Raw genomic sequence first — 22512 nt, 5'->3', positions numbered from 1 at the left:
AGAATCGCTTTATAGTAATTTTGATACCACTTTTACGCAAAGCTACCCACCTTTTCCTGTTTTTTCACATTGTCAGGCTATTACTGGTCCAAATACATTTTAGAATGACTGTGTTAAGTTTCATGAAAAACCCATTCAGAATTATTATTTGATCACTAAATTTATATATTAATGCAGGCAAATTGATATATTTTCAATACTGAGTTTTCCCATTCATGGACATGATACACCTCTATCTATGTTTTATTTTTTCTTTTTCTTTTTTTTCTTTTTTTTTAATTAAAGTTTATTGGGGTGACAATTGTCCGTAAGTTACATAGATTTCAGGTGTACAATTCCGTAATACATCATCTATAAATCCCATTGTGTGTTCACCACCCAGAGTTAGTTCTCCTTCCATCACCATATATTTGATCCCCTTTATCTTTATATACCACACCCCTCCCCCCTTACCTTCTGGTAACCACTAAACTATTTACAGTGGCCAAGACATGGACACAACCAAAATGTCCTTCAATAGATGAATGGATAAAGAAGTTGTGGTATATACACACTATGGAATACTATTCGGTGGTAAAAGATGATGAAATAGGACCATTTGTGACATGGATGGATCTTGAGAGTATAATGCTAAGCGAAATAAGTCAGACAAAAAGCAGAAAACCATATGTATCACTGATATGTGGTATATAAACCAAAAACAACAAAAGAACAAGACAAACAAATGAGAAACAAAAACTCATAGACACAGACAATAGTTTAGTGGTTACCAGAGGGTAAGGGGGTGTGGTAGATAAGGGTAAAGGGGATCAAATATATAGTTATACAAGTTCTACATATGAAAACTGGAGTTTCCCTAACCTCCCACTATTATCAACCGCCAAGAGGAAATCATTTTCAACTGTTTTAGCTGAATTGTTCAGATTTGATTACCATTCCTCATATAGCATGCTTCTATCGCATTCTTGATGTCTCATTCTTAGGCATTGCTATGGACTTCCCACGATGGAAGCTGGTGATAGAATGTTCTGTTGCTCCTGACCTCACACCGCACATGCACACTTTCTATTCCCCATCACCCTGATATCATTACATTATAACTTTGGATAACTGAATAGTCAGTGTCTACACTGTAACGACCATGAGATGGGCATTTACAGCTGAATCCTGTAACATTCCCAGCCTTGCTCACATTGATCTCTCACGTGTATGTTTGTGTCACCACCACCGTGACCAGGATGCAGAGCAATCCCATGACCATAAAGGTCTCCCTGCGAGCCCTTTACAGTGACCCCATCCCGACCGTACCTGACCTCTGCAAATGCCAGTCAGCTCTCTAGTCTATAATTTTGAGAATGTGATATGAATGGAATCATATTACATGTGACGTTTTGAGATTGACTTTATTCACTCAACATAATGCTCTTGAGAAACTTACAAGTTGTCACACATAGCTGAGCAGTATTTCCTTGTATGGAAACATCACACACCACAGTGTGACTAACTGTACACTTATTATTAGACATTTTTGGTTGTTTCCAGTTTTTTGCTATTACAAAGAAAACTGATATGAATATTCGCGCATAGGTTTTTGTGTGGATGTAAGTTTCATTTCCCTGACATAAATGCCTGGGAGTGTAATTGCTCGGTCATATAACTCACTTCCTCTCCTGAAAGAAGTTGGGATATGATTCCTTTTGTTGGATACAGGCACTTTACAAATTCTGAGTTCCACATTGCACTTGCATTTGGGCTAAGATTTACCAGGTCCACCAATAAAATATTAGAAAAAGGAGCTATTTCAGGGGAGACCTTGTTCCCTCTGAACCCTGGTGAACCCCCTTCCTTCCTTCAGGTGAGTAGCTCTTGGTGAGGGTGGTGCTGATGAGGCCACAAGCCGGCCACATCCTAGGGTCTGAGCTTGGGAGTTTGGGACAGAGCCCACAACCACGGACCCTTCTTGGCCTGGGCTCCCAAATGGGGCATCTCCATGAAGACCTTTGATGGGGTGAGCAACCCAGTGGAAAAGAAGAGGTCCCAAGCAGGGAGGTAGCACTATTGATTGTAGGCCTATCCAAGTGTCTCTGAAATCTTAAAATGAATAACTCTTCACTCTGTAACTGCTTTCACTGCCTGATTCTATTTCAGAATCTAGAAGCAAGAACTGTCTAGAATCTGGTAGCAGTCAGCTGTATCTCAGCTCTTTCAATTCATCCTAGGACCTTCCTCTTATATCACAGGAGGCGGGGCTTTGCTCCTCTCACAGAGCAGAGTGTCCAGGTTCTCCCAGCTCACATGTGGACAGAGCAGGCTCCACAGGCCTCCAGGATGACCGTCCCTGCCTCCTGGCCCCACACCCCTCCTTGCCTGCTGCTGCCCCTACTGCTGGGACTCACAGGTGAGCATACCTTGGGGTATAAACCCCTCTCCAACCCCCCGGTCCTCCTGCTGCCCCTGGACTCTTAGGGCCTCCAGGAAAACACTGTGTCACCCAGTGTTGCCATAGAAGGCTAAGGACTGGGCATTATCTGAACATGAAATCAGGGGTCTGAGCATTTTTTCTGGGGATCCACTGCCTGCAGTGGTGACCAGAGGAAACAAAACAGATGATGGTCCAAAGCAGAACAGCGACCGCTCTGTGCGTATTAACTTGTCTAATCCTCACAACATCCCTGTGTGAGAACTATGACAATTTCCCCTAATGTGCAGATGAGGAAAATGAGGCAGAGAGAGGGACTTGTCCAAGGTCGCCTATGTAGGCAGTGAGTGGTTCAGCCAGGATTCAGTTTAGTGCAACCAGCTCCAGAGTTTGTTCTTTGAACCATGTTATGCTGCTCAGCTTCTCAGTACAGGCTGATCGCACAAAAATCAGACAACACTGAGAAGCGTCAGAATAATTATCATCCACCATGCCCCTGTGATATCAGGAGAATTCAAATCTGCTGTGCTTACTCACACACTTTTGTTAATGATGTGCTGGGTTGTTCTTATGTGCCAAAATTTTTCTAACCTTCAAATATGTATTATATTTTCACTTAGTCCTCTAAACAATATGTATGGTAGCATGCTGGGCCACACGTTTATGTATACCAGGGGTGCCAGAAAACATATACTCGTGATTTGTATTCATCTTTTGTTGTCGGTATATATTATTTCAATTTTAGTACAGTTTTGTTTTCTTTCTTAAAATGTGTATACATGTTTTGCACCCCTGTATATATACGTATTTGTGAATGCATGTATCTGTGTGTGTGTGTGTGTGTGTGTATGTGTCAGTGGGTGTGAGGAAGGGCACACACACTGTCATGCAGGGTCTCAGCTCCCACTCCCCGCCCAAGAACGCAGGACATGGTAAGGCCAAAAAGGAACACCCACGGAGCCATAGATAGGGAAGTCAAACCAATATATTCTCGCTGGCGGCAGGGCTGGAGACACAGGAAGCAGGATCTGCATAATCTGCCTAATAGCTGTCCACACTTGCCAGCCACCATCTTCTTGCTAGCCCCCATTCTCTCTGCTAGCATAGCCACGGCAGTTATATTAGTGGCCAATGGCTTACAGGTTACAGCTGACGGCCAGCTAGCCACAGCTGATGGCCATCTGATCACAGTCGATGGCCATTTACTACCTGAGCCAGCACCCTTCTATGTGAGGCCGAGAGCCTGGAAACTGCTTTTTAGGGCTTTGTCCCCACACACACATACACACATGCACAGAATTTTTCAAGCATCTTTCCTTCTTCTCTTCAAATCATTTTGCAGTCTTCATGAAATTCACTTGAACAGATGTTTGGTTTCTCTGTGTCTCAGCCACCCCTGCTCCTTTCTGCTTCTCCAAACTTAGCAGTTTCCTCCCCCGATCTCTTAAGAAAAACATCGTTCTCTGTTGGTAAAATGAGTGGAACTTTTGTGCATTACTATCTTGGAGTCCCTCTTCCATGATGCATGGGGTGAGGAATTAAGAAGGAAGGATGGAGATCAAAGGTCCAGAGATTCCTGCCTGTATGAGCTGTATCTGTAATTATATCCATATCCATATTTATATCTGTATCCATACCTGTATCATCTAATATCAGCGGAAGCCTCGGGAAATCTATTGAGTAATCACATTTCAATTTCTGGAATACTCACTATGTGCAGATACTGTTGGAAATGCCTAGGGATGTATCTCATGCAACCGTTATATTCAAGGTACATCCACTTCTCATCCTTACCTATAGATAAGAAAACAGAAATACAGAAAGATTCAAAGTCACTCAATGGTAAATGGTAGAACAGTGATTTGAACTCTGGAAGTCTGATTCTAGAGCTCATGGGTTTAACCATTACTCTTTTCAAATGCCTGTGTCCCCATTTCCATCCTCTTGAGATTATAGGAGCTCTTGTGAATGGCTGTGGGTGTCGGGGAGAAGGTTTGTGGTTTTCTTCTCGTGGACTCTTCTGCTTTCTGCATATGCAAAAGTTGCTTTTGATTTTCACCAAGTTCTCTACTTGGGAAATTCAGTTTCTGACATAATTTCCACAGATTTACTCCCTTAAAATAGGCTTCTGGGTCTCAGGGAAGTGTCGTACTGGGCAATTCACACATCATTCAATTATTTATTGATACCAACTCTATGCCAGGAACAGTTAGTTTTGGGAACATGGGGTGCTTCAGTAAATAAAAGACAAAAAGTAGCTGCCCTCATGGAGCTTGTGTCCTAGTAGAGAAATAGTAAACAACACACATAATAAATAAGTAAATAATATAGTATATTGGGAAGTGATAAGGGAATATTAAAGTAAATATTAATAAAAAGAGAATTGAAGGAATCTGTGAGGGAGATGTATTTTAAACAATCTGTGTGGGCATCACTGAGAAGAGGAAATTTAAGTGAAGATTAAAAGAAGGTTGGATGGGAGCCATATGGTTACCTGGGGGAAGAGCCTTCCTGACAGTGAGCAGCATGTGCAAAGGTCCTGAGACTAGAATCTTCCTGCTGTGTTGAAGGATTTGGGCTATTGCTCTGAGTAAAATGGTTGCAGTTACAAAGTTTTGAAGAACGAAGTAACATGAGCTAACATGAGTTTTAAATTATTCTAGCATTTGTTTAAGAATAGACTACAACAGGACATAGAGAGAAGCCACCAGAGCGTTTAAGAGGTCATTGCATTAATGTGAACAAGAAGAAGTGGTTTGCACCAGGAGAGTAGCTAGTAGAGATAAGGGAAAGAGGTCAGATTTGGATGCAGCTGAAGAGAAGCCAACAGGATTACCTGATGCAGAGTATGGGGGTGAGAGAGTAAGACTCCCAGTGTTTGGGACCTGAGCCCCTGGGAGAACAAGGGTGCCTCATCTGAGATATAGATGGCTGTGGGAGGAAATCCGGAGTTCAATTTTGCACATGTTAACTGTGAGGTGTTTATTGTGATCCTAGGGAAAATGTGAGTGGACCATTGGACACGCAAGTTTAGAGTTCACAGCAAAGAATGGGCCAGAGAGGTAAATATGAGGATTATAGATTCACAGATGGCAGAGTGTTTGCCGTTCCCTGCTCCTCTCAATATTGATGCCTCTTCTGTCCTCCCTCCTCCATTCTCTCCACTTCTTCCTCCAAGATTCATTCATATTTCTTCCCATTTTTGTCTTAGTAGTTTAGATTCCCCGTCCTTAATCTTCTCCAGACTTAAAAACCCAAACCGCTGATGTTCTTGGTACCTAAGAACCTGCCAGGTGATGGTATGTGGCCTCTTAGGAGGCATATTTGGTTACAAATGATGCTAAGTGGGTGGGTTTCACCAGCTCACACTCTGCAAAAGTGAACAGCTTTTCCTTGAGGAAAAGCTAGGAAATAGAAAAGAACGCAGGATTTATTTGTGGTGCCACTGATTTATATCCCTGCCACCAGAACTCATGCCTGTTTTTCAGGACACTTCAAATAAGAAGTAACGTTTTTGTATTTGTCTGTGTGTCCAGAGACTGCTAGTCACTGAGGCAGTAAAATCAAAATGGAAAGTCTTAGACCTAAAGGTAAATAATTGGTCTAAATGTAACTCTGTTTCTTCAACTCATAACTCATTTTCCAAACATAGTCAACCACCCACAATTCTCTTCAGAACCCAAGTTTGAAGTAAATTGTTTTCTTGCTTGCTTATCCCCATTTCAGTGCAGGTTCTCAAATCTACCAGCCTCTGGAACCACACATTTTGACTTTTTGTTCCTTGAGTCATTTAGTCCAACACAAAGTCTCTCACGGAGCAATCACCTTGTTTTAGTACATTTTTTTGTGTAGTAAAATATACATTACATAAAATTTGCCATTTTAACCATTTTAAAGGATAAAATTCAGTGACATTAAGTTCATTCACAATGTTATGAAACCATGACCACTATACATTTCCAGAACCTTTTCAACATCCTAAATGGACACTCTGTACCCATTAAACAGTAAGTCCCCATTCTTCCTTCTCCAGCCCCTGGTAACCTCTATTCTACTTTTTCTCTGTGAATTTTCCTGTTCTAGGTACTTCATACAAGTGGAATCATATATTTGTCTGTTTATATCTGGCTAATTTCACTTAACATAGTTTTAGGGTTCATCCATGTTATAGAATGCATCAGAATGTCACTGCTTTTCAGGGCTGAATAATATTCCATTTTATATGCATACCACATTTTGTTTATCCTGTATCTGTTGGTGGAAGTTGGGTTGTTCCCACTGTCTTTGGCTATTGTGAATACTGCTGCTATGAATATTGATGTACAAGTGTCAGTTTGAGTTCCCGCTTTTAATCATGGGGGGTATAAACCTAAGAATGGAATTGTTAGCTCATGTGATAACTTCTATGTTTACCTTTTTAAGAAACCATCACTGTTTTCCACAGTGCCTGCACTATTATTATAATCCTATCAGCAATGTACCAGGGATTCCATTTCGCCACATCTTGGCTAAAGCTTATTTTCTGTTATGGCAACGTGTTTCTGTAACTGTCAGGAGAGACGTATGTTGTTGACAGAACAATGCCCCCCCCTCCAGAGATGTCCATGTCCCAATACCCAGAACCTGTGAATATTTTACTTTATACGGTGAAAGAGATTTTGCAGAAGAGATTAAGACACCTTTTTTAAATTTCTTACTGTAGGTTTATTGGTTATGGTTTATAATACTCTGAAAATAATACCCAACTTGAAACATAGGTATGAAGTGAATTAAGTTGGGAAAATATTAACCACTCAATTAATGATAGGTACTACCATTATTTGCTAATACTCCTTGGATGGCAATTTGCAAAAGTCTTATAACAATATTAAATATTGAGACTCTTTTCATCCTTTTTCCAGACTTAATCCATGCTTAAGATAAAGCAATGATCTTTAAAATAGTTTCAATACATTATTAATTATGAAGTATTTGCATATCAAAATATCCTCTTATAAGAGAGTTATTTTTTTCTATATCAGACTTCTGAATTGAAGTTCCAAGGACTTGAAGTTAGAATTTTCAGTTTCAAAGGTAGTCCATATCTCACCTTTAAAAATAAAATTAAGATGGTATTACTCCTAATTAAGATGGTATTACTCCTAAAAATCACAAAACTGTTCAAGTAACTATTTCAGATAATGGCTCATTTTAACACCTGCATGCCCTCTTGACTATGTTCTTATAGTAAACATTGTTTACCATACTGATTCCATGTTTTGGTTTTTTTTTCAAATCCTACTTCTGCCATTTTCTCAATTTGCAGAGTCAGATTATGCTACATGAGGTAATGTGTTTGCAACAAAAAAAAAGCTGTTGCACTCAGCTCACATGTGCACCATTTCCCCCACCTGAAGTCTTTCAGGTATTTACTTGAAATAATCAGTATTTACTTGAAATAATCATATATATTAGTGTAAACAACAGATTTTAAAAGAGATTAGTCTCTTGCTTTGTGAAGGTTTAAACGGTTAATCTGAATTTTGAAAATGGCTTTTCAAAGGAGAATCACTGATTTAAACTTAGTTAAGTTGGAAATGAACAGAAGTTATTACCCTCTGAAAGTTCAGTGGTGATATGCCTGTATCCCATGGACTGGTGCCCAGCCTCAAACATTACATGTAATTTAGCACTGCTGATGGGAGCCTTCCCTGAGAGAGATCATGTAAATTGTCCTAGGGGTCTGGTTCCAAAGAACTATCTTAACTCAGGGATGAAGTGCAGCTGAAAACCTTTCTTGTAACCTTTTGGTAGTTTCATAATACATAACCTTCTTGATTCAATCTAAGTAGGTGAAATAAATACTTCTGTACAATAACGTACAGAGTACACAGAGATAAGTGAATGTCAAGTGGCACTGTTCAGAGGACATTGACACACAGGCTCACCTTAGTTTTTTTGTTTGGTTTTCAGCATGCTATAGCCTTTGATTGGTAGTGGATAACTAACTGCTTTGCTTTTGCTGCTTCTGAGATTCTCTCTTTGTCTACCTTCGATATTTTAATCATAATGCATCTTGGTGTGGGCCTCTTTGGGTTCATCTTGTTTGGGACTCTCTTTGCTTCCAGGGATTATATGTCTATTTTCCTTGCCAGGGTAGGGAAGGTTTCCATCATTATTTCTTCAAATAGGTTGGTAAATCCTTGCTCTCTCTCTTCTTCTTCTGGTACCCCTATGAGGTGAATGTTGGGACACTTGATGATGTCCCAGAGGTCCCTAAAAGTATCTTCATGGGGTTTTTTTTATTCTTTTTTCTTTTTGATGTTCTAATTTGGTGTTTTCTGCTACCTAATCATGAAAATCACTTCATTCTATCTTCTGCTTCATCTGTTGATTCCCTCTAATGTATTCTTCACTTCAGTTGTTGTATTCTTCACTTATGACTTTTTTTTTATGTTTCCTATCTCCATTTTCTATGTTTCCTATCTCTTTGTTGAAGTTCTTCCTAAGATCACTGAGCACCCTTATAAACAGTGTTTTGAACTCTGCATCTGGTAGATCACTTGTCTCCATTTTGTTTAGTTATTTTTCTGGAGTTTTTGTTCTGTTCTTTTATTTGGGACTTACTTGTCTCCCAATTTTGGCTGCCTCCCTGTGTTTGTTTCTATGTAGAACTGCTACATCTCCCAGTACTGGTAGAGTGGCCTTAAAATAAAGTAGGTGTCCTATGGGGCTTAGTGGGGCTGTCTCCCAGGTCCCCTGAGCCAGGTGTTCTAGGTATGTCCCTTGTGTGGGTTGTGTGTGCCCTTCTGTTGCAGTTGAGCCTTGATTGCTATTGGCATGTCAGTGGGAGGGACTGATTGGTTGTGAGGACTGGCCATGACCTACAGAGCAGGATTCAACTTAGCAGTGCTCTGGTGCCTGCTGAGTCTGCCCTTTGGGTGTGTTGTTTGTGGAGGTGGTTGGGTGGTGCTCTGGTGTGGTTTGCAACTGGCCACTGGGTATTGGTTATGGGACCTCTTGAGGGGGTCTCTGGTGCAGGCCAAGGTCAGCTGCTTCCTATGCCCTGCCAAGGGCCACATTGTATGAGCTATAAAGTGACTTCATATGGTTACCACTTGAGCTGGGCTTGATGGTGCCTGGGAGAGGCTAAGCTGTGAACTGAGGCCAGCTGCTGCTAGTGCTGGGCGTGGGGCTGCTTAGCGAGTGGTACTGGGCATGTCCAGGTCAGATGCTGCTTGTTTGGGGTTTGTGAACCTTTGAGATATTTTAGGAGAGTTCACAGTTTGAGTCAAGACAAGCTGTTTGTATGGAAAAGCCACTGGAAGCAGCTTGGATGAGCCCATAAGTTGGGTGGAGTAAGATCTCAGGGAATCACCAGGGCCAGGTGAATGGTGTCGGCCAGGTTGATGAAAACTAAGATATAGTGCCCACCGGTGCATGCTGGGGGTAGGGATCAACAAAGAAACAATGACTCCTGCCAGAACTTCTGTCTGGGAGAAAGCTGCCCCTCCAGCCCTCATCCTGAAGCCAGACAATTCAGTTCCTCCCCAAATGCCCCTAGCATTTTTCAAGCTGCTGCCCCAGTGCTGGAGCTCAGAGCAACTGAGTCCATTGGTGAGTAACTTTATGCACAGGCCCTTTAAGAGGAATGCCTGGGACTTCAGGAGTCCTCCGTCTCACTCAGCCACCATCTTCTCTGGTTTTCGCAGCTGGAAGTTATGGGGATTCCTCTTCCTGTCACTGGAACCCTGGCTGGGCATCCAGTAGTGGGTCTGGGACCCCTCACTCCTCAGGGGGCACTTCTGCAGCCAAGATCTCCCTCCTGATTTTTAACCTGGGTGTGGGACCAGCCCATTCCATGTCTCCGCCACCCCTTTCAGTCTCCATGTGGCTTTGTCTGTATTTCCTTAGTTGTAGGACTTTTGTTCAGCTAGACTTCAGTCTGTTCTGAACGATGGTAGTTCTATAGTTTAGTTGTAATTTTGATGGGGTCGTGGGAGAATGCAATCACAGTGTATATCTACTCCTCAATCTTGAATGGAAGCCTAAAACCCTTATTTGGGGAGATTATCCTAGATATTCAAGGTGGACCCAATACAATTCAAGGGTTCTTATAAAAATAAGGCAGGAAAGTCAAAGGACAAGTGACAACGGAAGCAAGAGGTTGGAGAAATAGATGGGAACCATGAGTACAGGCAGGTGGACAGCCTCTAAAATTTGGAGGAACACAGAACAGATTTTTCAGAAAAAATACAGCTTGGTTGACACCTTGATTTAGGATAAGTACCATCAATTTGGGCTTCTGACCTCCAGAACTATAAAATAAAAAACTTCTGTTGTTCTAAGCTACTAACATTTTGGTATTTTTCTTAAGGCTGCATTAAGAAACTAATATAACATGATTATGTTATGAGGGGGAAAAAATCCCAGGAACCAGAAATAATGTTTTACTTCCTGTTTACACTACATGTTCATTGTGTGTTGGGATCTCTGCACATTGTTTCCAGGCTGATGGAACAGACGCCATCGTGAGCGTGAGGATATCAGTGAAGAGGGAAGGTGAACCATAACGGTTCTTACAGTAAATGCATATCCCACAAAATACATTCATCACCTCTACTCGCAAATCATTTGCCTAAAGAAGTCTCATCATCCCACCCAATTTGAAGTTCCAGAAATGCAACAATCCATGAAGCCAGAAAGCAAACAGCCCGAAATATTTGGGGAAGCATGATACTTCCAGAGAGGGCTTAGATGCTCAAACCCATTCTCTACCACATCACTTAACCTCTCTATGCCTGAGTTTTGTCATTTACAATAAGGTCTCACATTTGAGGCTTGTCGTGAGGGTATATGCAGTGATATAATTAATATATCCAATGTGCTGAGCTCAAGGCCTACTCATGGTGTGGGCTCTGTGAATGAAAACTGTTGCTGATAAACATTTGACAAAACCTACAGGATCACATAAGGATGAATAAATCACTGCTTCGTTTCCCTCCAGGAGGGGCAGGTGAGAAGGAGCTGCAGGTGATTCAGCCTGAGAAGTCAGTGTCGGTCGCAGCTGGAGAGACGGCCACTCTGTCCTGCACCCTGACCTCCCTGCTCCCCGTGAGGTTTGTAGAGTGGTTCAGGCAGACAGCGACAGGCCAGGAGTTAATCTACAGTTTCAAAGAAGGCCACTTTCCCCGAGTAACAAGTGTTTCAGACATCACAAGGGGAAACACCATGAACTTCTCCATCCGCATCAGTAACATCACGCCCGCAGATGCTGGTATCTACCAATGTGTGATATTCCGGGAATGGTTGCCTGATGTGGACTTTAAATATGGACCCGGAATTCAGCTGCTTGTGAGTGGTGAGTACAGTGGGCATCTTTCGTATCCTTGTATGTGACACCTTGTATGTGACAACAAGTAAATCAGAACACCCTCCACTGTTTTCTTGTTGTTGTTGTTGTTTGTTTGTGTTCTTGTTTTTTTAGCAACACCTAAGAATCAGGTGCTGAAAGGGGTGCTTATATCCACAATCTGATTCATGGTCTAATTTCACCCCTTCTGCGTATTAGGGACACTGAGGCCTGAAGAGGTCATGCTATTTGCTCAGGCCCCATGGCTGGTAAATGGTGGGAACAGTCTGGAACCCCAACTTGCCTGGCTCCACAGCCCTTGCCTTTTCCAATCCCATCCAGCCCCTTGGATCCAGGGATGAGGGAGCTGAGAATGTGGGTGACTTGCCCAGTCACAGGGCAGACCCCACCCTTACCTCCAGAGAGTGCTCCCCTCAGTGTGGCCGGGCTTCTCCTTGCTGACACTCACTGAGCACCCCTGGAGGCCAGGCTGTGCTCTGGGTGCTGTAGCAGCAGCAGTGAGCAAAGCAGGCAAAGCTCTTTTTCCATGAAGCTTTGTTCTCTTCCCTCCATGAGGAGAAATCTATCCAGGGCAGGGAGGGGAAGAACGTGTTTCTTTAATTCATCCTCAGAACCATCACACTGAGAAGGAATGCCTAAGAGGCATGGAGTCAGTGTTTTCTCTGACAGCCCTGGTTGGAGGAGGTGCCCAGAGGTTGGGCAGTCACTGTGGTTCTGCCTGAGTCACACAGTCACTGAAGCCTCCGAACAGAGTTGGGTCACCTCAGAATATCTGTCCCTCACCCAGGGAAGAGAATCCCCATGTGAGTTACTTCGGTGTTGCCCCATTGAGGCAACAAAGTTTAGGATCATTTAGGATTTTCTACCACAGGTACAGGATCCTGAATCCTGGAATGTCAGCATACAAAGGATCTTTAGACCATCCAGCCCAAACCCCCATGTATAGATGGAAGCCTGAGGCCAAAGGGTGACAGAGAACTTGCCCACAGTCACATGGTCAGTGATTGAGGGGATTGTTCCAGAACGCCATCTGATTCCAGGCTAGCTCCTTCCTGCCCCAGAGAATGGACACTGTTAGCATTGAAGAGCCTGGTGCACAGTAAGCACTGAATTAAAGCTCATTATAGCAAACCATTGAACATGGATCCAGCATTTCTCTTTTTCATGTCGGAAACAAAGCTTTTTCATTTGGGAAAACAAAGCTTCAGAATGCCCCTCGAATTCATACCCTGAGGCCCAAGGTGATTGGGAACCTGTCCCAACCTTCAGCCCCATCACCCCAAATCAAGCATTTATATCAGCACCTAGAGCTGCTCACTGTTTCAACAGCTGCACATACTCCTTCATACGGAGATAGCACCACTCATTTACAGTCTTCTGTTGATGGGTCTAAGTTGTTCCCAACCGCGGCCAATAAAAGTGCTGCAGTGGACACCCATGCCCATGTGTCAGTCTACTTATGCGGAGCCTGCCCCCTGGGAGTGGCATTGCTAAGCCAGATGGAACATGTACTTTAACTTGTGTAGATATTGCCAAATTTCCCTCCTAGACATAGCAATTGTGCCACCTCACCATCCCCTGGACATAAGCAGGAAGGTGACTTTGTCCTGAATTTGCCGATATTACAAGAGGGCCCAATGGTGTGTCCCGTGCCTAAGTAGTCACAGGTAGCAAGTGGCTCCATTGCCACTCAGATCTGCTGCCTCCTGGTAGAGTGCTTGTTCCTCCTCCCATGTTACCTGCCCAGATGATGCCCTGGGTGAGAAAGCAGGGATGTGGGAGGGGGCCAAGAAGCAGCCGTTTGCCAGATGCTATATCTTCTTTATGGCATTTACTGCTTATAACCAGTGCTGAGAGGGAGTAGCCATTGTTGCCCCTTTAACAGATAAGGACACTAACAGATAAAGATCAGAGAGAGGACCTGACCTGAACAGGAGGGGGAACCAAAATTTAACCCCCAAACAGCATAACGGCTCCCTGCAATACCCTACTGTGCCGATCAAAGACTGGAGAAAGTTCCAGCCCTCTTATTTTAAAATGTCATATTGTTCTGTTCTTCACCAATAAGAAAAAAAAAAAATTCTGTGTGGGAGGCGGGGCAACGTTATGTCCCAGATCAGACAGATACAAAAATGTCTCATGATGTCTGATCCTGTTCCTAAAAGACGTGGCTCAGCATACGTAAAAGTATTCAGTCTTGTCCCATGTGACAACATGGATATTCTAGAGGGTCTTATGGTAAGTGGAATAGGCAAACAGAGAAAGACAAATACCATGTGATTTAACTTATATGGGGAATCTAAAGAGCAAAATAAATGAACAAACAAAACAGAAATAAACTCACAGATACAGAGAACAAACTGATAATTGCCAGAGGAGAGGGAGATTAGGAAATGGGTGTTAAAGGTGAAGGGGAATAAGAGGTACAAACTTCCAGTTATAAAATAAATAAGGCACAGCTATATAGTCCACAGCACAGAGAATAGGGTCAATAATATCCAATAACTTTTCATGATGATAAACGGTTACAGGACGTACCGTGGTGATCACATCATAGGGTATATAAAAGTCTAATCACTACGTTGTACACCTGAAACTGATAGAGTACTGTATGCAAACTAAAAAATTTTTTAATCATTCAGGAGTTTGTTTTCCCCTTCAAGGTGGTTTATTTGCTTCACTGAACAGCCTACAGGCACAGCCTGGGGACAATAGCCTGGATAGAGCAGAGAAGGGCCACTGTAACCCCAGCAACACCGAGTACCCCCTTTTCTGTCAGAAGATAAGGAAGGAGAGGCATTTCCTAGAGGATGCTGGGGGCCACATGTGAGCAAGAGTTCATATTCTAGACTCAGTTATCAGGAACCCACGTCTACCAATTATAGCAATGGGGTCCTCAGGCCTGGGCACTCAAAGATGTCTCCTCCCTATAATTGCCTGAAGGCAAAATCTGAGAGGGAGAAGAAGGTGGTAGTCAGTTGTGGGCTCCTGCAGGTGGGAATATTTGCTCCGTAGATAAACATGAAGCTTGGGGGTCACAGGAAATACCCCTGGGATACTGGGGCATGAAGAGACAGTCCGATCATTTCTTTCAACCACACTTTTCTCATCTGTAACATGGTGATAATCATGGACTCTTTTTTTTTTTTTACGGGGAAGGGGAACAGGACTTTTTTGGGGAACAGTGTGTACTTCCAGGACTTTTTTCCAAGTCAAGTTGTTGTCCTTTCAATCTTAGTTGTGGAGGGTGCCGTTTAGTTTCAAGTTGTTGTCTCTTCAGTCTTAGTTGTGGAGGGCGCAGCTCAGCTCCAGGTCCAGTTGCCATTGCCATTGCTAGTTGCAGGGGGCGCAGCCCACCATCCCCTGCAGGAGTCAAACCGGCAACCTTGTGGTTGAGAGGACGCGCTCCAACCGCCTGAGCCCCTGGACTCCTTTTAAGAGAGTGAAAAAGATTTGAGGACTCTGTGTGAATCACCCAGCACAGAGTAGACACACCCCAAATCAGGTGTCATTTCAAGGTTGTGACCCAGTTCCCATTGCTGAGTTTTCCTCATCTACACAAAGTGTCTGTGACTCTTCTAATTTAATAACAATTAAGAAATTGTTATTAACCTCTATCTTTCTCAGCACTCAGTGATCTTTGTTTTCCACCCAAAATTGACCCAAGAGAAGAACCCAGATTCAGAAAAACATCCGTTCATCCACTCCCTTCAAATTCAGGGACTGGCACAGATTAGCCCCACTGGAATATCTGTGGAAATGATGAAAACTATGGAGTAAATAAATAAATTCCTAAGGGAAGAGCTCTGGATATAAATGAAGTCTGGGTTCCAGATACACCTGTGTTTGTTTATTTTGGGGAAGCATCTTTTGTTTAACTCAAAGCAAAAATGCTTCCACTGCCTGATTTACCCTCATTGCAGCCCCCGGAAGTAGAAATGCCTGCTGTTGCATTTCACAGAAGGAGCTGGACTGTGCCCCAGTCACCCCTCTGGTCACTGGGCCGGCCTGGTTCCCGCTTTCACTGTCGTCCTGCACGTCACTGCTTCCCCTGCATTTACTTCTGTAAACGCTTTCTCTGAAGTTGGGAAGCTTTCCAGGGGAGGCCACCTAGGAACAGTTAATACAAAGAGGGAGACCGATCAGTAATTTTGTCCCCGTGTCCAGACTGGTGTGAAATCACGCAGCAGAGAGAAGAAGGTGGACTTTGAACGCAGGCCTGGAATTGCATGTCAGCCCTGCCCCTCACTCAGAGGTGAACTCTGAGGACCTGTGTGTCCTCCTCTGTAAGATGAGAATGTTGACATTGCCCTCCCAGCATTATTAAGGATTAAAAAATAATATATGTGAGGCTTCTTTAACAGTGTCACATGCTTATATTTAGTGGTGATAACCACAATCATCGTTATTGTTCATTTTGCTCCTTTTGTAGCCAAACCCTCTCCCCCCGTGGTATCAGGCCCCAAGGGGAGAGCCCCACCTAAGCAGACAGTGAGCTTCACCTGTGAGTCCCACGGCTTCTCCCCCCGAAAGGTCACCCTGAAATGGTTCAAAGATGGGAATGAGCTCCCAGCCTCCCAGACCACCATGGACCCAGAGGGAGACAGCGCTTCCTACAGCATCTCCAGCACAGCCAGGCTGGTGCTGGCCCCGGGGGACATTCACTCTCAGCTGGTCTGCGAGGTGGACCACGTCACCCTGCAGGGGGGCCCTCCTCTTCGTGGGACTGCCAACTTGTCTGAGACCATCCGAGGTAGGTTCCCTCCCACCCAGAGGAGCCCACACCTGACCCTCAACCTCCAAGCCTGCTTCTCCCCCTGCTTTTGCTCCAGGCCTGGAATTTCCTGGGATCAAATTCCCGACAGTCCTTCCCATCACCAAGTATCTAGATGTCCCCATCACTTTTCACAAGATCAACACCTACCACTGTACTTGATGGTCATCTACTTTACCAATAGCAGCTCTAATTACTGAGCACCTACTGTAAGCGAAGCCCCTGTGTGCTTGGTGATTTCATTCATTTTGCCACAGTTAGTACATTCCAACTGCATGCCAGGGCCTATGTTGAATTCACTCATATTACACTAATAGGAGCTACAAGTCCTTGAGCACCTACTGTGTGCTGGGCACCGTGCTTAGTGATTTCATTCATATGCAAGGAGTACCCTCAGTGTTTGAGCACCTGCTGTATGCCTGGTAGTGTCCTGGTTGGTCCCCTTGCTGTGGGGGGAGGAGCTAAGTTATGGAGCCCTCCCCTGTATCTGTCTGTTCCTTGAGGTCAGAGCCTCTGCCCTGTGTTGTTTCAGTTCCGCCCACCCTGGAGGTGACCCAACACCCTGTGGCAAAGAATACGGAGGCTGTCACCTGCTGGGTGAAGAAGTTCTACCCCCAGCACCTACAGCTGACCTGGTGGAAAAATGGAAACTTGTCCCGAACAGATATGGCCTCGATCCTCACAGAGAACAAGGACGGAACCTTTAATTGGATGAGCTGGCTCCTCGTGAATTTATCTGCCCACAGGGAGGACGTGGTGCTCACCTGCCAGGTGGAGCAGGATGGGCAGCCGGCGGTCACCAAACAGCTTACCCTGGAGGCCTCTGACCACCAGAAGGACCAGGGGTCAGACATAAATACGGGTGAGGCCACCAGTCCAACTGACTTGGCTTTTATTATATAAATGTTGTGTTTTTCTAAATGTTAAAAGTAGTAATTCATACTTATTATAGAATAATCTAGAAGTCTATAGATAAAATATTTAAATGAGCTCCCCCTCCCACATCCCACATCCAAGAGTCACCACCAGTAAGAGTTAGTTCACATTGTTATAGATCTTTTGACATCAATATACATTGAAGAAAGCGATAAGGGAGGACTGAGGTCATGTGTTCACAGCACCCTGCCTCTTGCTCTCCTCACCGACAGTTACTGCGCTCACCACCCTGTCAGCCCCCCGCCCTCCTCCTAGGTCTTTCTCACTGCTGCCTCATCTCTTTTCCATCCTAGACTTTTCCATCTGGTCCAGGCACCCAGGTGACCATGAATGGCCACAGAAGGGGCCTCCTTTTTTCCTTGGTTGATGACAGTGAAACAGCAATAACCCAATTGCCTCCTGCCAGTTTACTGTAGGAAAATTACAGTTCATCTCTGATCTTCTCTCCTGATTCAACCTCACTGAGTTTGGAGTTTCACAGAAGGGACTGGGGAACAACTTCTTGTCCTCACACCAGGTGATTGGGCTAAACTAATGATTCTACATCTAAGTCCTAGAATATGTTCCACCAGCTTGTACATCAAATATGTGCTAATTAGAGACATGCTCTCCCTCAGCTGGGCATTACCCCAAGATATATACGTCCCATTGTCTATAGGTATAGAGACCCATTTTTTGTGAATAAAATATGTCTTATTTCTCTCTCGTGTAACATCAGGAGGGCATTGGGCCTGGATTCCGGGAGTCTTTACTACAGAAGATCTTTCAAAGGCCCATGTTTGTCCCAACATGTCCTATGATGATGTCCTACCTGCTGGGTCAGTGTAGGCCATCTAGTGTCCATGTCACTGCCTGCTGGGAGAGTAAACATAGGAAGGGGAGGACAAGCAATTGCCCTGAAAATAAGAGTTACACAGAAGTTACATAAATGGGTCCACTAACCTAGTCATTTATGCACATCCGGTTGTAAATGTAGTCCATAAGTGTATGGTCATGATTAATGACATTAGTTTTTCTACAAAACTAACACCATTATATACTTTATAAAATTGACAATAATTCCCTAATGTCATCTAAGTGGACGATATAGTCAAATTTCTCCAAACTTCTTTTATAGCTGTTTTTTGTGCACCAAAATTGGTTTTGAGTCATCATTAATAACTGGGTAGAACTTTCCTGTGAAATCACCTGGGCCTCGGGAATCCTTTTCCGGATTTGAAAAAGATTTTGCATAGTTTAGGACTGTTCACATTACTCATTTCATATTGGGTGGATTGTGGTAGGTGGTGCTTTTTGAGGAATTTGGTCCACTTTCCCTATGTTGTCAAGTCTGCTTGTAGCGTTGTTTATAATCTTCCCTCATTATCCTTTTGATATCTGCAGGATCAGTGCTGATACCCCATTTCATTCTTGATTTGGACGTTGCCATTTCTCCTTTGCTCATCAGTCTTTGTAAAAGTTTTTCACTGTTATTGATCTTTTCAATGAACTGCTTTCTTTTAGTGATTTTCTCTATTGTTTCTCCATTTTCAATTTCATTGTTTTTTTCTTCTTTTTACTTTAAATTTCCTAGCTTCTGTTTTTTCAGGGTTGATTTTGCTCCCCCTTTTCTTGTTTCTTGAAGTGGAAACTTACATCACTGATTTTAGAATTTTTCTTTTTTCCAATGCCACACATGGGTCACCATCTGTGCCTGTGGAGTTAGGAGAGTGCAACTTATGATACCTGGTCATTGCGTTCTTCTCCAGTCCTCAGGTGCCTATCCAGTCTGCCTTTCTCTTCCCCCTCTCAGAGTCCTATGCTTGTACCTGGTACCATTTCTAGGGTTCAGAGTTGTACTGAACTAGAGAGCAGGAGAGATGAGACTCTGCCATTTTGTCTGGACTGACTTGGGTTTGTTTTTTCATCTCTGCCTTCTGCTGGGGCTCAGACCAGGCTGTTACTTCCTGGTACTCTCAGTGTGCCTGACCTAGCACCCTTGCTAAGTATTAGGGTAGAAAATGGTTTTTGGCTTGTCTAGATTGACAGGCTGGAGCAAAGTGCAAGAGGCCTATGTGACCCTGTGCACTGGGTTGCAACATATTACCTCGGTGTCTGAGGGCTCTGGCCACTCCAGCCCTGTGTCAATGGGCCTGGTGTGAAGATGCATGTCTTTTTGTTGATGATTATGGTATTGGGGTCTTTTGCAATATTTCTATCCTAATGGACCTCTCTCTGTCAATATAGGATAATCCAGGCATGTTAATGGACTTTAGAGTTTGTTGGGTCATTTTGATAGTAAGAGAAATGTTCTGAGTCCTTTAATGTTTCTGGTTCTCTGCTGCTTTTCAGAACTTCAAATGTCCCTGCCCACCTTGTTCCTTTGTCTCCTTATCATTCATTTGCCAAACAACGCTTCTTCCTTTATTTCTTTTGCCTTTTCCCCCCGGAAGTTATGCACCATCAATCATGCCTGTCCCTTTAATCGCATCTGTCCTTTTAAAATGTCCCTGCCTCCTTGTATTAGTTTCTTATTGCTGCTGTAACAAATTACCACATATTTAGTGGCTTAAAACAACACAAGTTTATTACCGTACCGTTCTAGAAGTCAGAAGTCTACAATGAGCTGGCAGGACTATGTGCCTTCTCGAGCCTGTAGGGGACAATCAATTTCCATGCCTTTTCCAGTTTCTACAGACACCCACACTCCTCCGCTAAGGGCCCCACAACACTCTGAGCTCTGCTTCCGTCATCACATATTCTTCTCTGAATCTTCTTCCTCCTCCTTTAACTTATAAAGATCTTTGTGATTACATTGGCTCCACTCGGATAATTCAAGATAATGTCGTCATCTCATGATCCTTAACTTAATCACTACTGCTAGATGCTTGCCATGTAAGACAACATAATAACAGATTCTAGAGATACTGTGCTGACCCTTTTAAGTCAGGCGTACTTTGAAATCCCTTCCTGTGATCTGAGCTTTGCTCTACAGGACATTTTTCCAATATTTTCAAATTTAAGGTAGATATTATATTGGCATGATTTCTAGATAACTCTTAGTCTCCTTTGTTAGCTTTCCTCATGTGTTTCTCCACATTCTTTCTTGTGGCTGAGTGAAGATGAGATGGCAGGCTTGTGACAGATTGTGCACTAGGATTTGGTGATTTTTTTCCCCTTTTGACTCACAGTTATTTTGAAGTTTTGGAATTTTTTCTTCCAGTAATACTGAGAGCCAGTTTTGCGTAGAATTTAATTTCTTTTTTTGTTTGTTTTTTTTAGTTTTGGAAAGGATAATTTTGAAGATAAGTAGTTAAGCTGTTGCCGTTGTCTTCAGCAGCTCAGAAGTGGACTGAAGATTTTTGAGTGCTTTGATCCATAAATCCCTATCCCCCATCTCTGGGTCCCATACTTCCCCATACAGGCCCTGCTCTGGCAATCAGGCCTACTGAAGTGAAGAATTCAACTTTCTCTGTAGTTCTGCTCTTCTTATAAAGATGTCCTGGCCCAATCCTCAGCTTATTCTGCCTTGTGGCTCTAGGGGATAAGAATCTGTTAAGCTGTCAAGAAGTTTTCTGGCTCACACTTACCCTGTAACTTGTGATTAATCATTCTTAGCTTTCTTGTCTTTCTCCAAAAGATCAATGCCCCACCAACAGCCATCCAATCCCATAGTGCTTATTACCATTATCCAACTCATTTTCAAATTCCTTTCTGGTTACACTATCCCAGTTCACCACCAGCAAAAAGTTTAACAATTGCACCAATAGGGCAAAACAAAGACCGCAGGTCTCATGAGTGAGGCCACTCTGAGGGCTCCCTCATCTCCTGAGAACATGGGGTCATCCATCCCCACCCTGGTGGAAATCAACACAGCCTTGAAATTCTCCCACTGTGAAACCTCTCCTCACTCTACTCCAATGACATGTTGATGTTTGTTCTAATAACTCTGAGAGGTTGAACTTGTCTTGATCTAAAAGGCAAGGTCTCAGGGTCATCCTACAGGACAACAGTGATGGGTTTCCCTAGGTGTGAATCCCACTAATCTTGTGATTCTCCCTAAACTCTCTGAGCATGTTTCTTCATCGGAATGAGGATAATTCTAACTGCCCCATAGAAGTGTGAGGACCAAGTCAGTAAACCAGGAACCACACTTCTGCATCACTGAGTATACATTCCCTCCACCCCGCCCTCAAGGAGGACAATGCTGGCAGCCTAAAAAGAGGGTGAGTGAGAATGAGGAACCTCTTTACCCTGGTTACTGCCCCAAGCCTGAGCCCAGGGCAGGATGTAGGTTCAAAACCTGAGTGTTGATGGGCCCACGTAACCTCACATGGAGTAAATGGAATGGTCTCCTGTGTGGTCCCACTAATGGCTTCTCCTGTCCCTTATTTCCAGGCCCAGCAATGTCTACTCAATTCCTCATCGCTTTCCTCCTGGGCCTCAAGGTGCTGCTGGCAGTCATTGTCTCTTCCATCTATGCCCACAGGAAGCTGAGGGCCTGACTGTAAGTTGTTGGGCAGGGAGGGCAGGCCAAGGGCTGTCCCAGGAGGGGTAAGGTCAGGAGGAGGGGCCGGCACACAGGTCACACAGGGTCAGGGCCCACGGGGAGTTAACAGAAGGTGACACACCTCCCTCAATACCTTGAGGAGTCTCAGGGGTCCTTTGAAAAGGTTCCCAGCTCCGAGGAAGTGTGTGGGATCTTGCAGGAGGTGGGCGGGACCAAGGGTTTTGAAGGGTGTCTACAGCATCCTGGGGCTTCTATGGAAGAAGTGGGCAAGGGGGCTGACTGAGGGGTAGCTGAGTGAGTGGTTCCTTGGAGACCATCTCTAGATTATTTCCTCACTCAGACTCCTTCGGACAAAAAGAATCCACATTTTAGAGTAATGTTAAGAAGTCCTGGATTGGCTGCTCTGAGGACTGTTTCCTCTCTGACCCTCTGCGTGAAAAGGAAGGACCTGGGGAGGAAGGCTGAGGTGGCAGAGTCCTATCTTACAGGCTGCCTGTCCTCTCATGACAGGTGTCCCAGGAGGAGGACAGTGGGGACATAAG

At 43.8% G+C, this 22512-nt stretch overlaps 1 protein-coding gene across 1 annotated transcript; it reads left to right on the top strand.

Annotated features, from left to right (window-relative positions):
- Positions 1–2295: 2295 nt before the first annotated feature.
- On the top strand, positions 2296–21965 carry LOC308491090 (signal-regulatory protein beta-1-like; the record flags this gene model as incomplete). Its single annotated transcript, XM_081034009.1, has 5 exons — positions 2296–2398; positions 11406–11759; positions 16204–16524; positions 17078–17407; positions 21859–21965. 5 exons carry the CDS (start codon positions 2296–2298, stop codon positions 21963–21965), a joined length of 1215 nt encoding a protein of 404 aa, XP_080890135.1.
- Between the last annotated feature and the right edge of the window lie 547 nt (positions 21966–22512).

Source organism: Rhinolophus hipposideros (assembly GCF_964194185.1).
Source record: "Rhinolophus hipposideros genome assembly, chromosome: 22".
Classification (NCBI taxonomy): domain Eukaryota; kingdom Metazoa; phylum Chordata; class Mammalia; order Chiroptera; family Rhinolophidae; genus Rhinolophus; species Rhinolophus hipposideros.
Note: the sequence above shows the minus strand (reverse complement) of the source record. Positions and strands in the feature narration are given on the sequence as shown.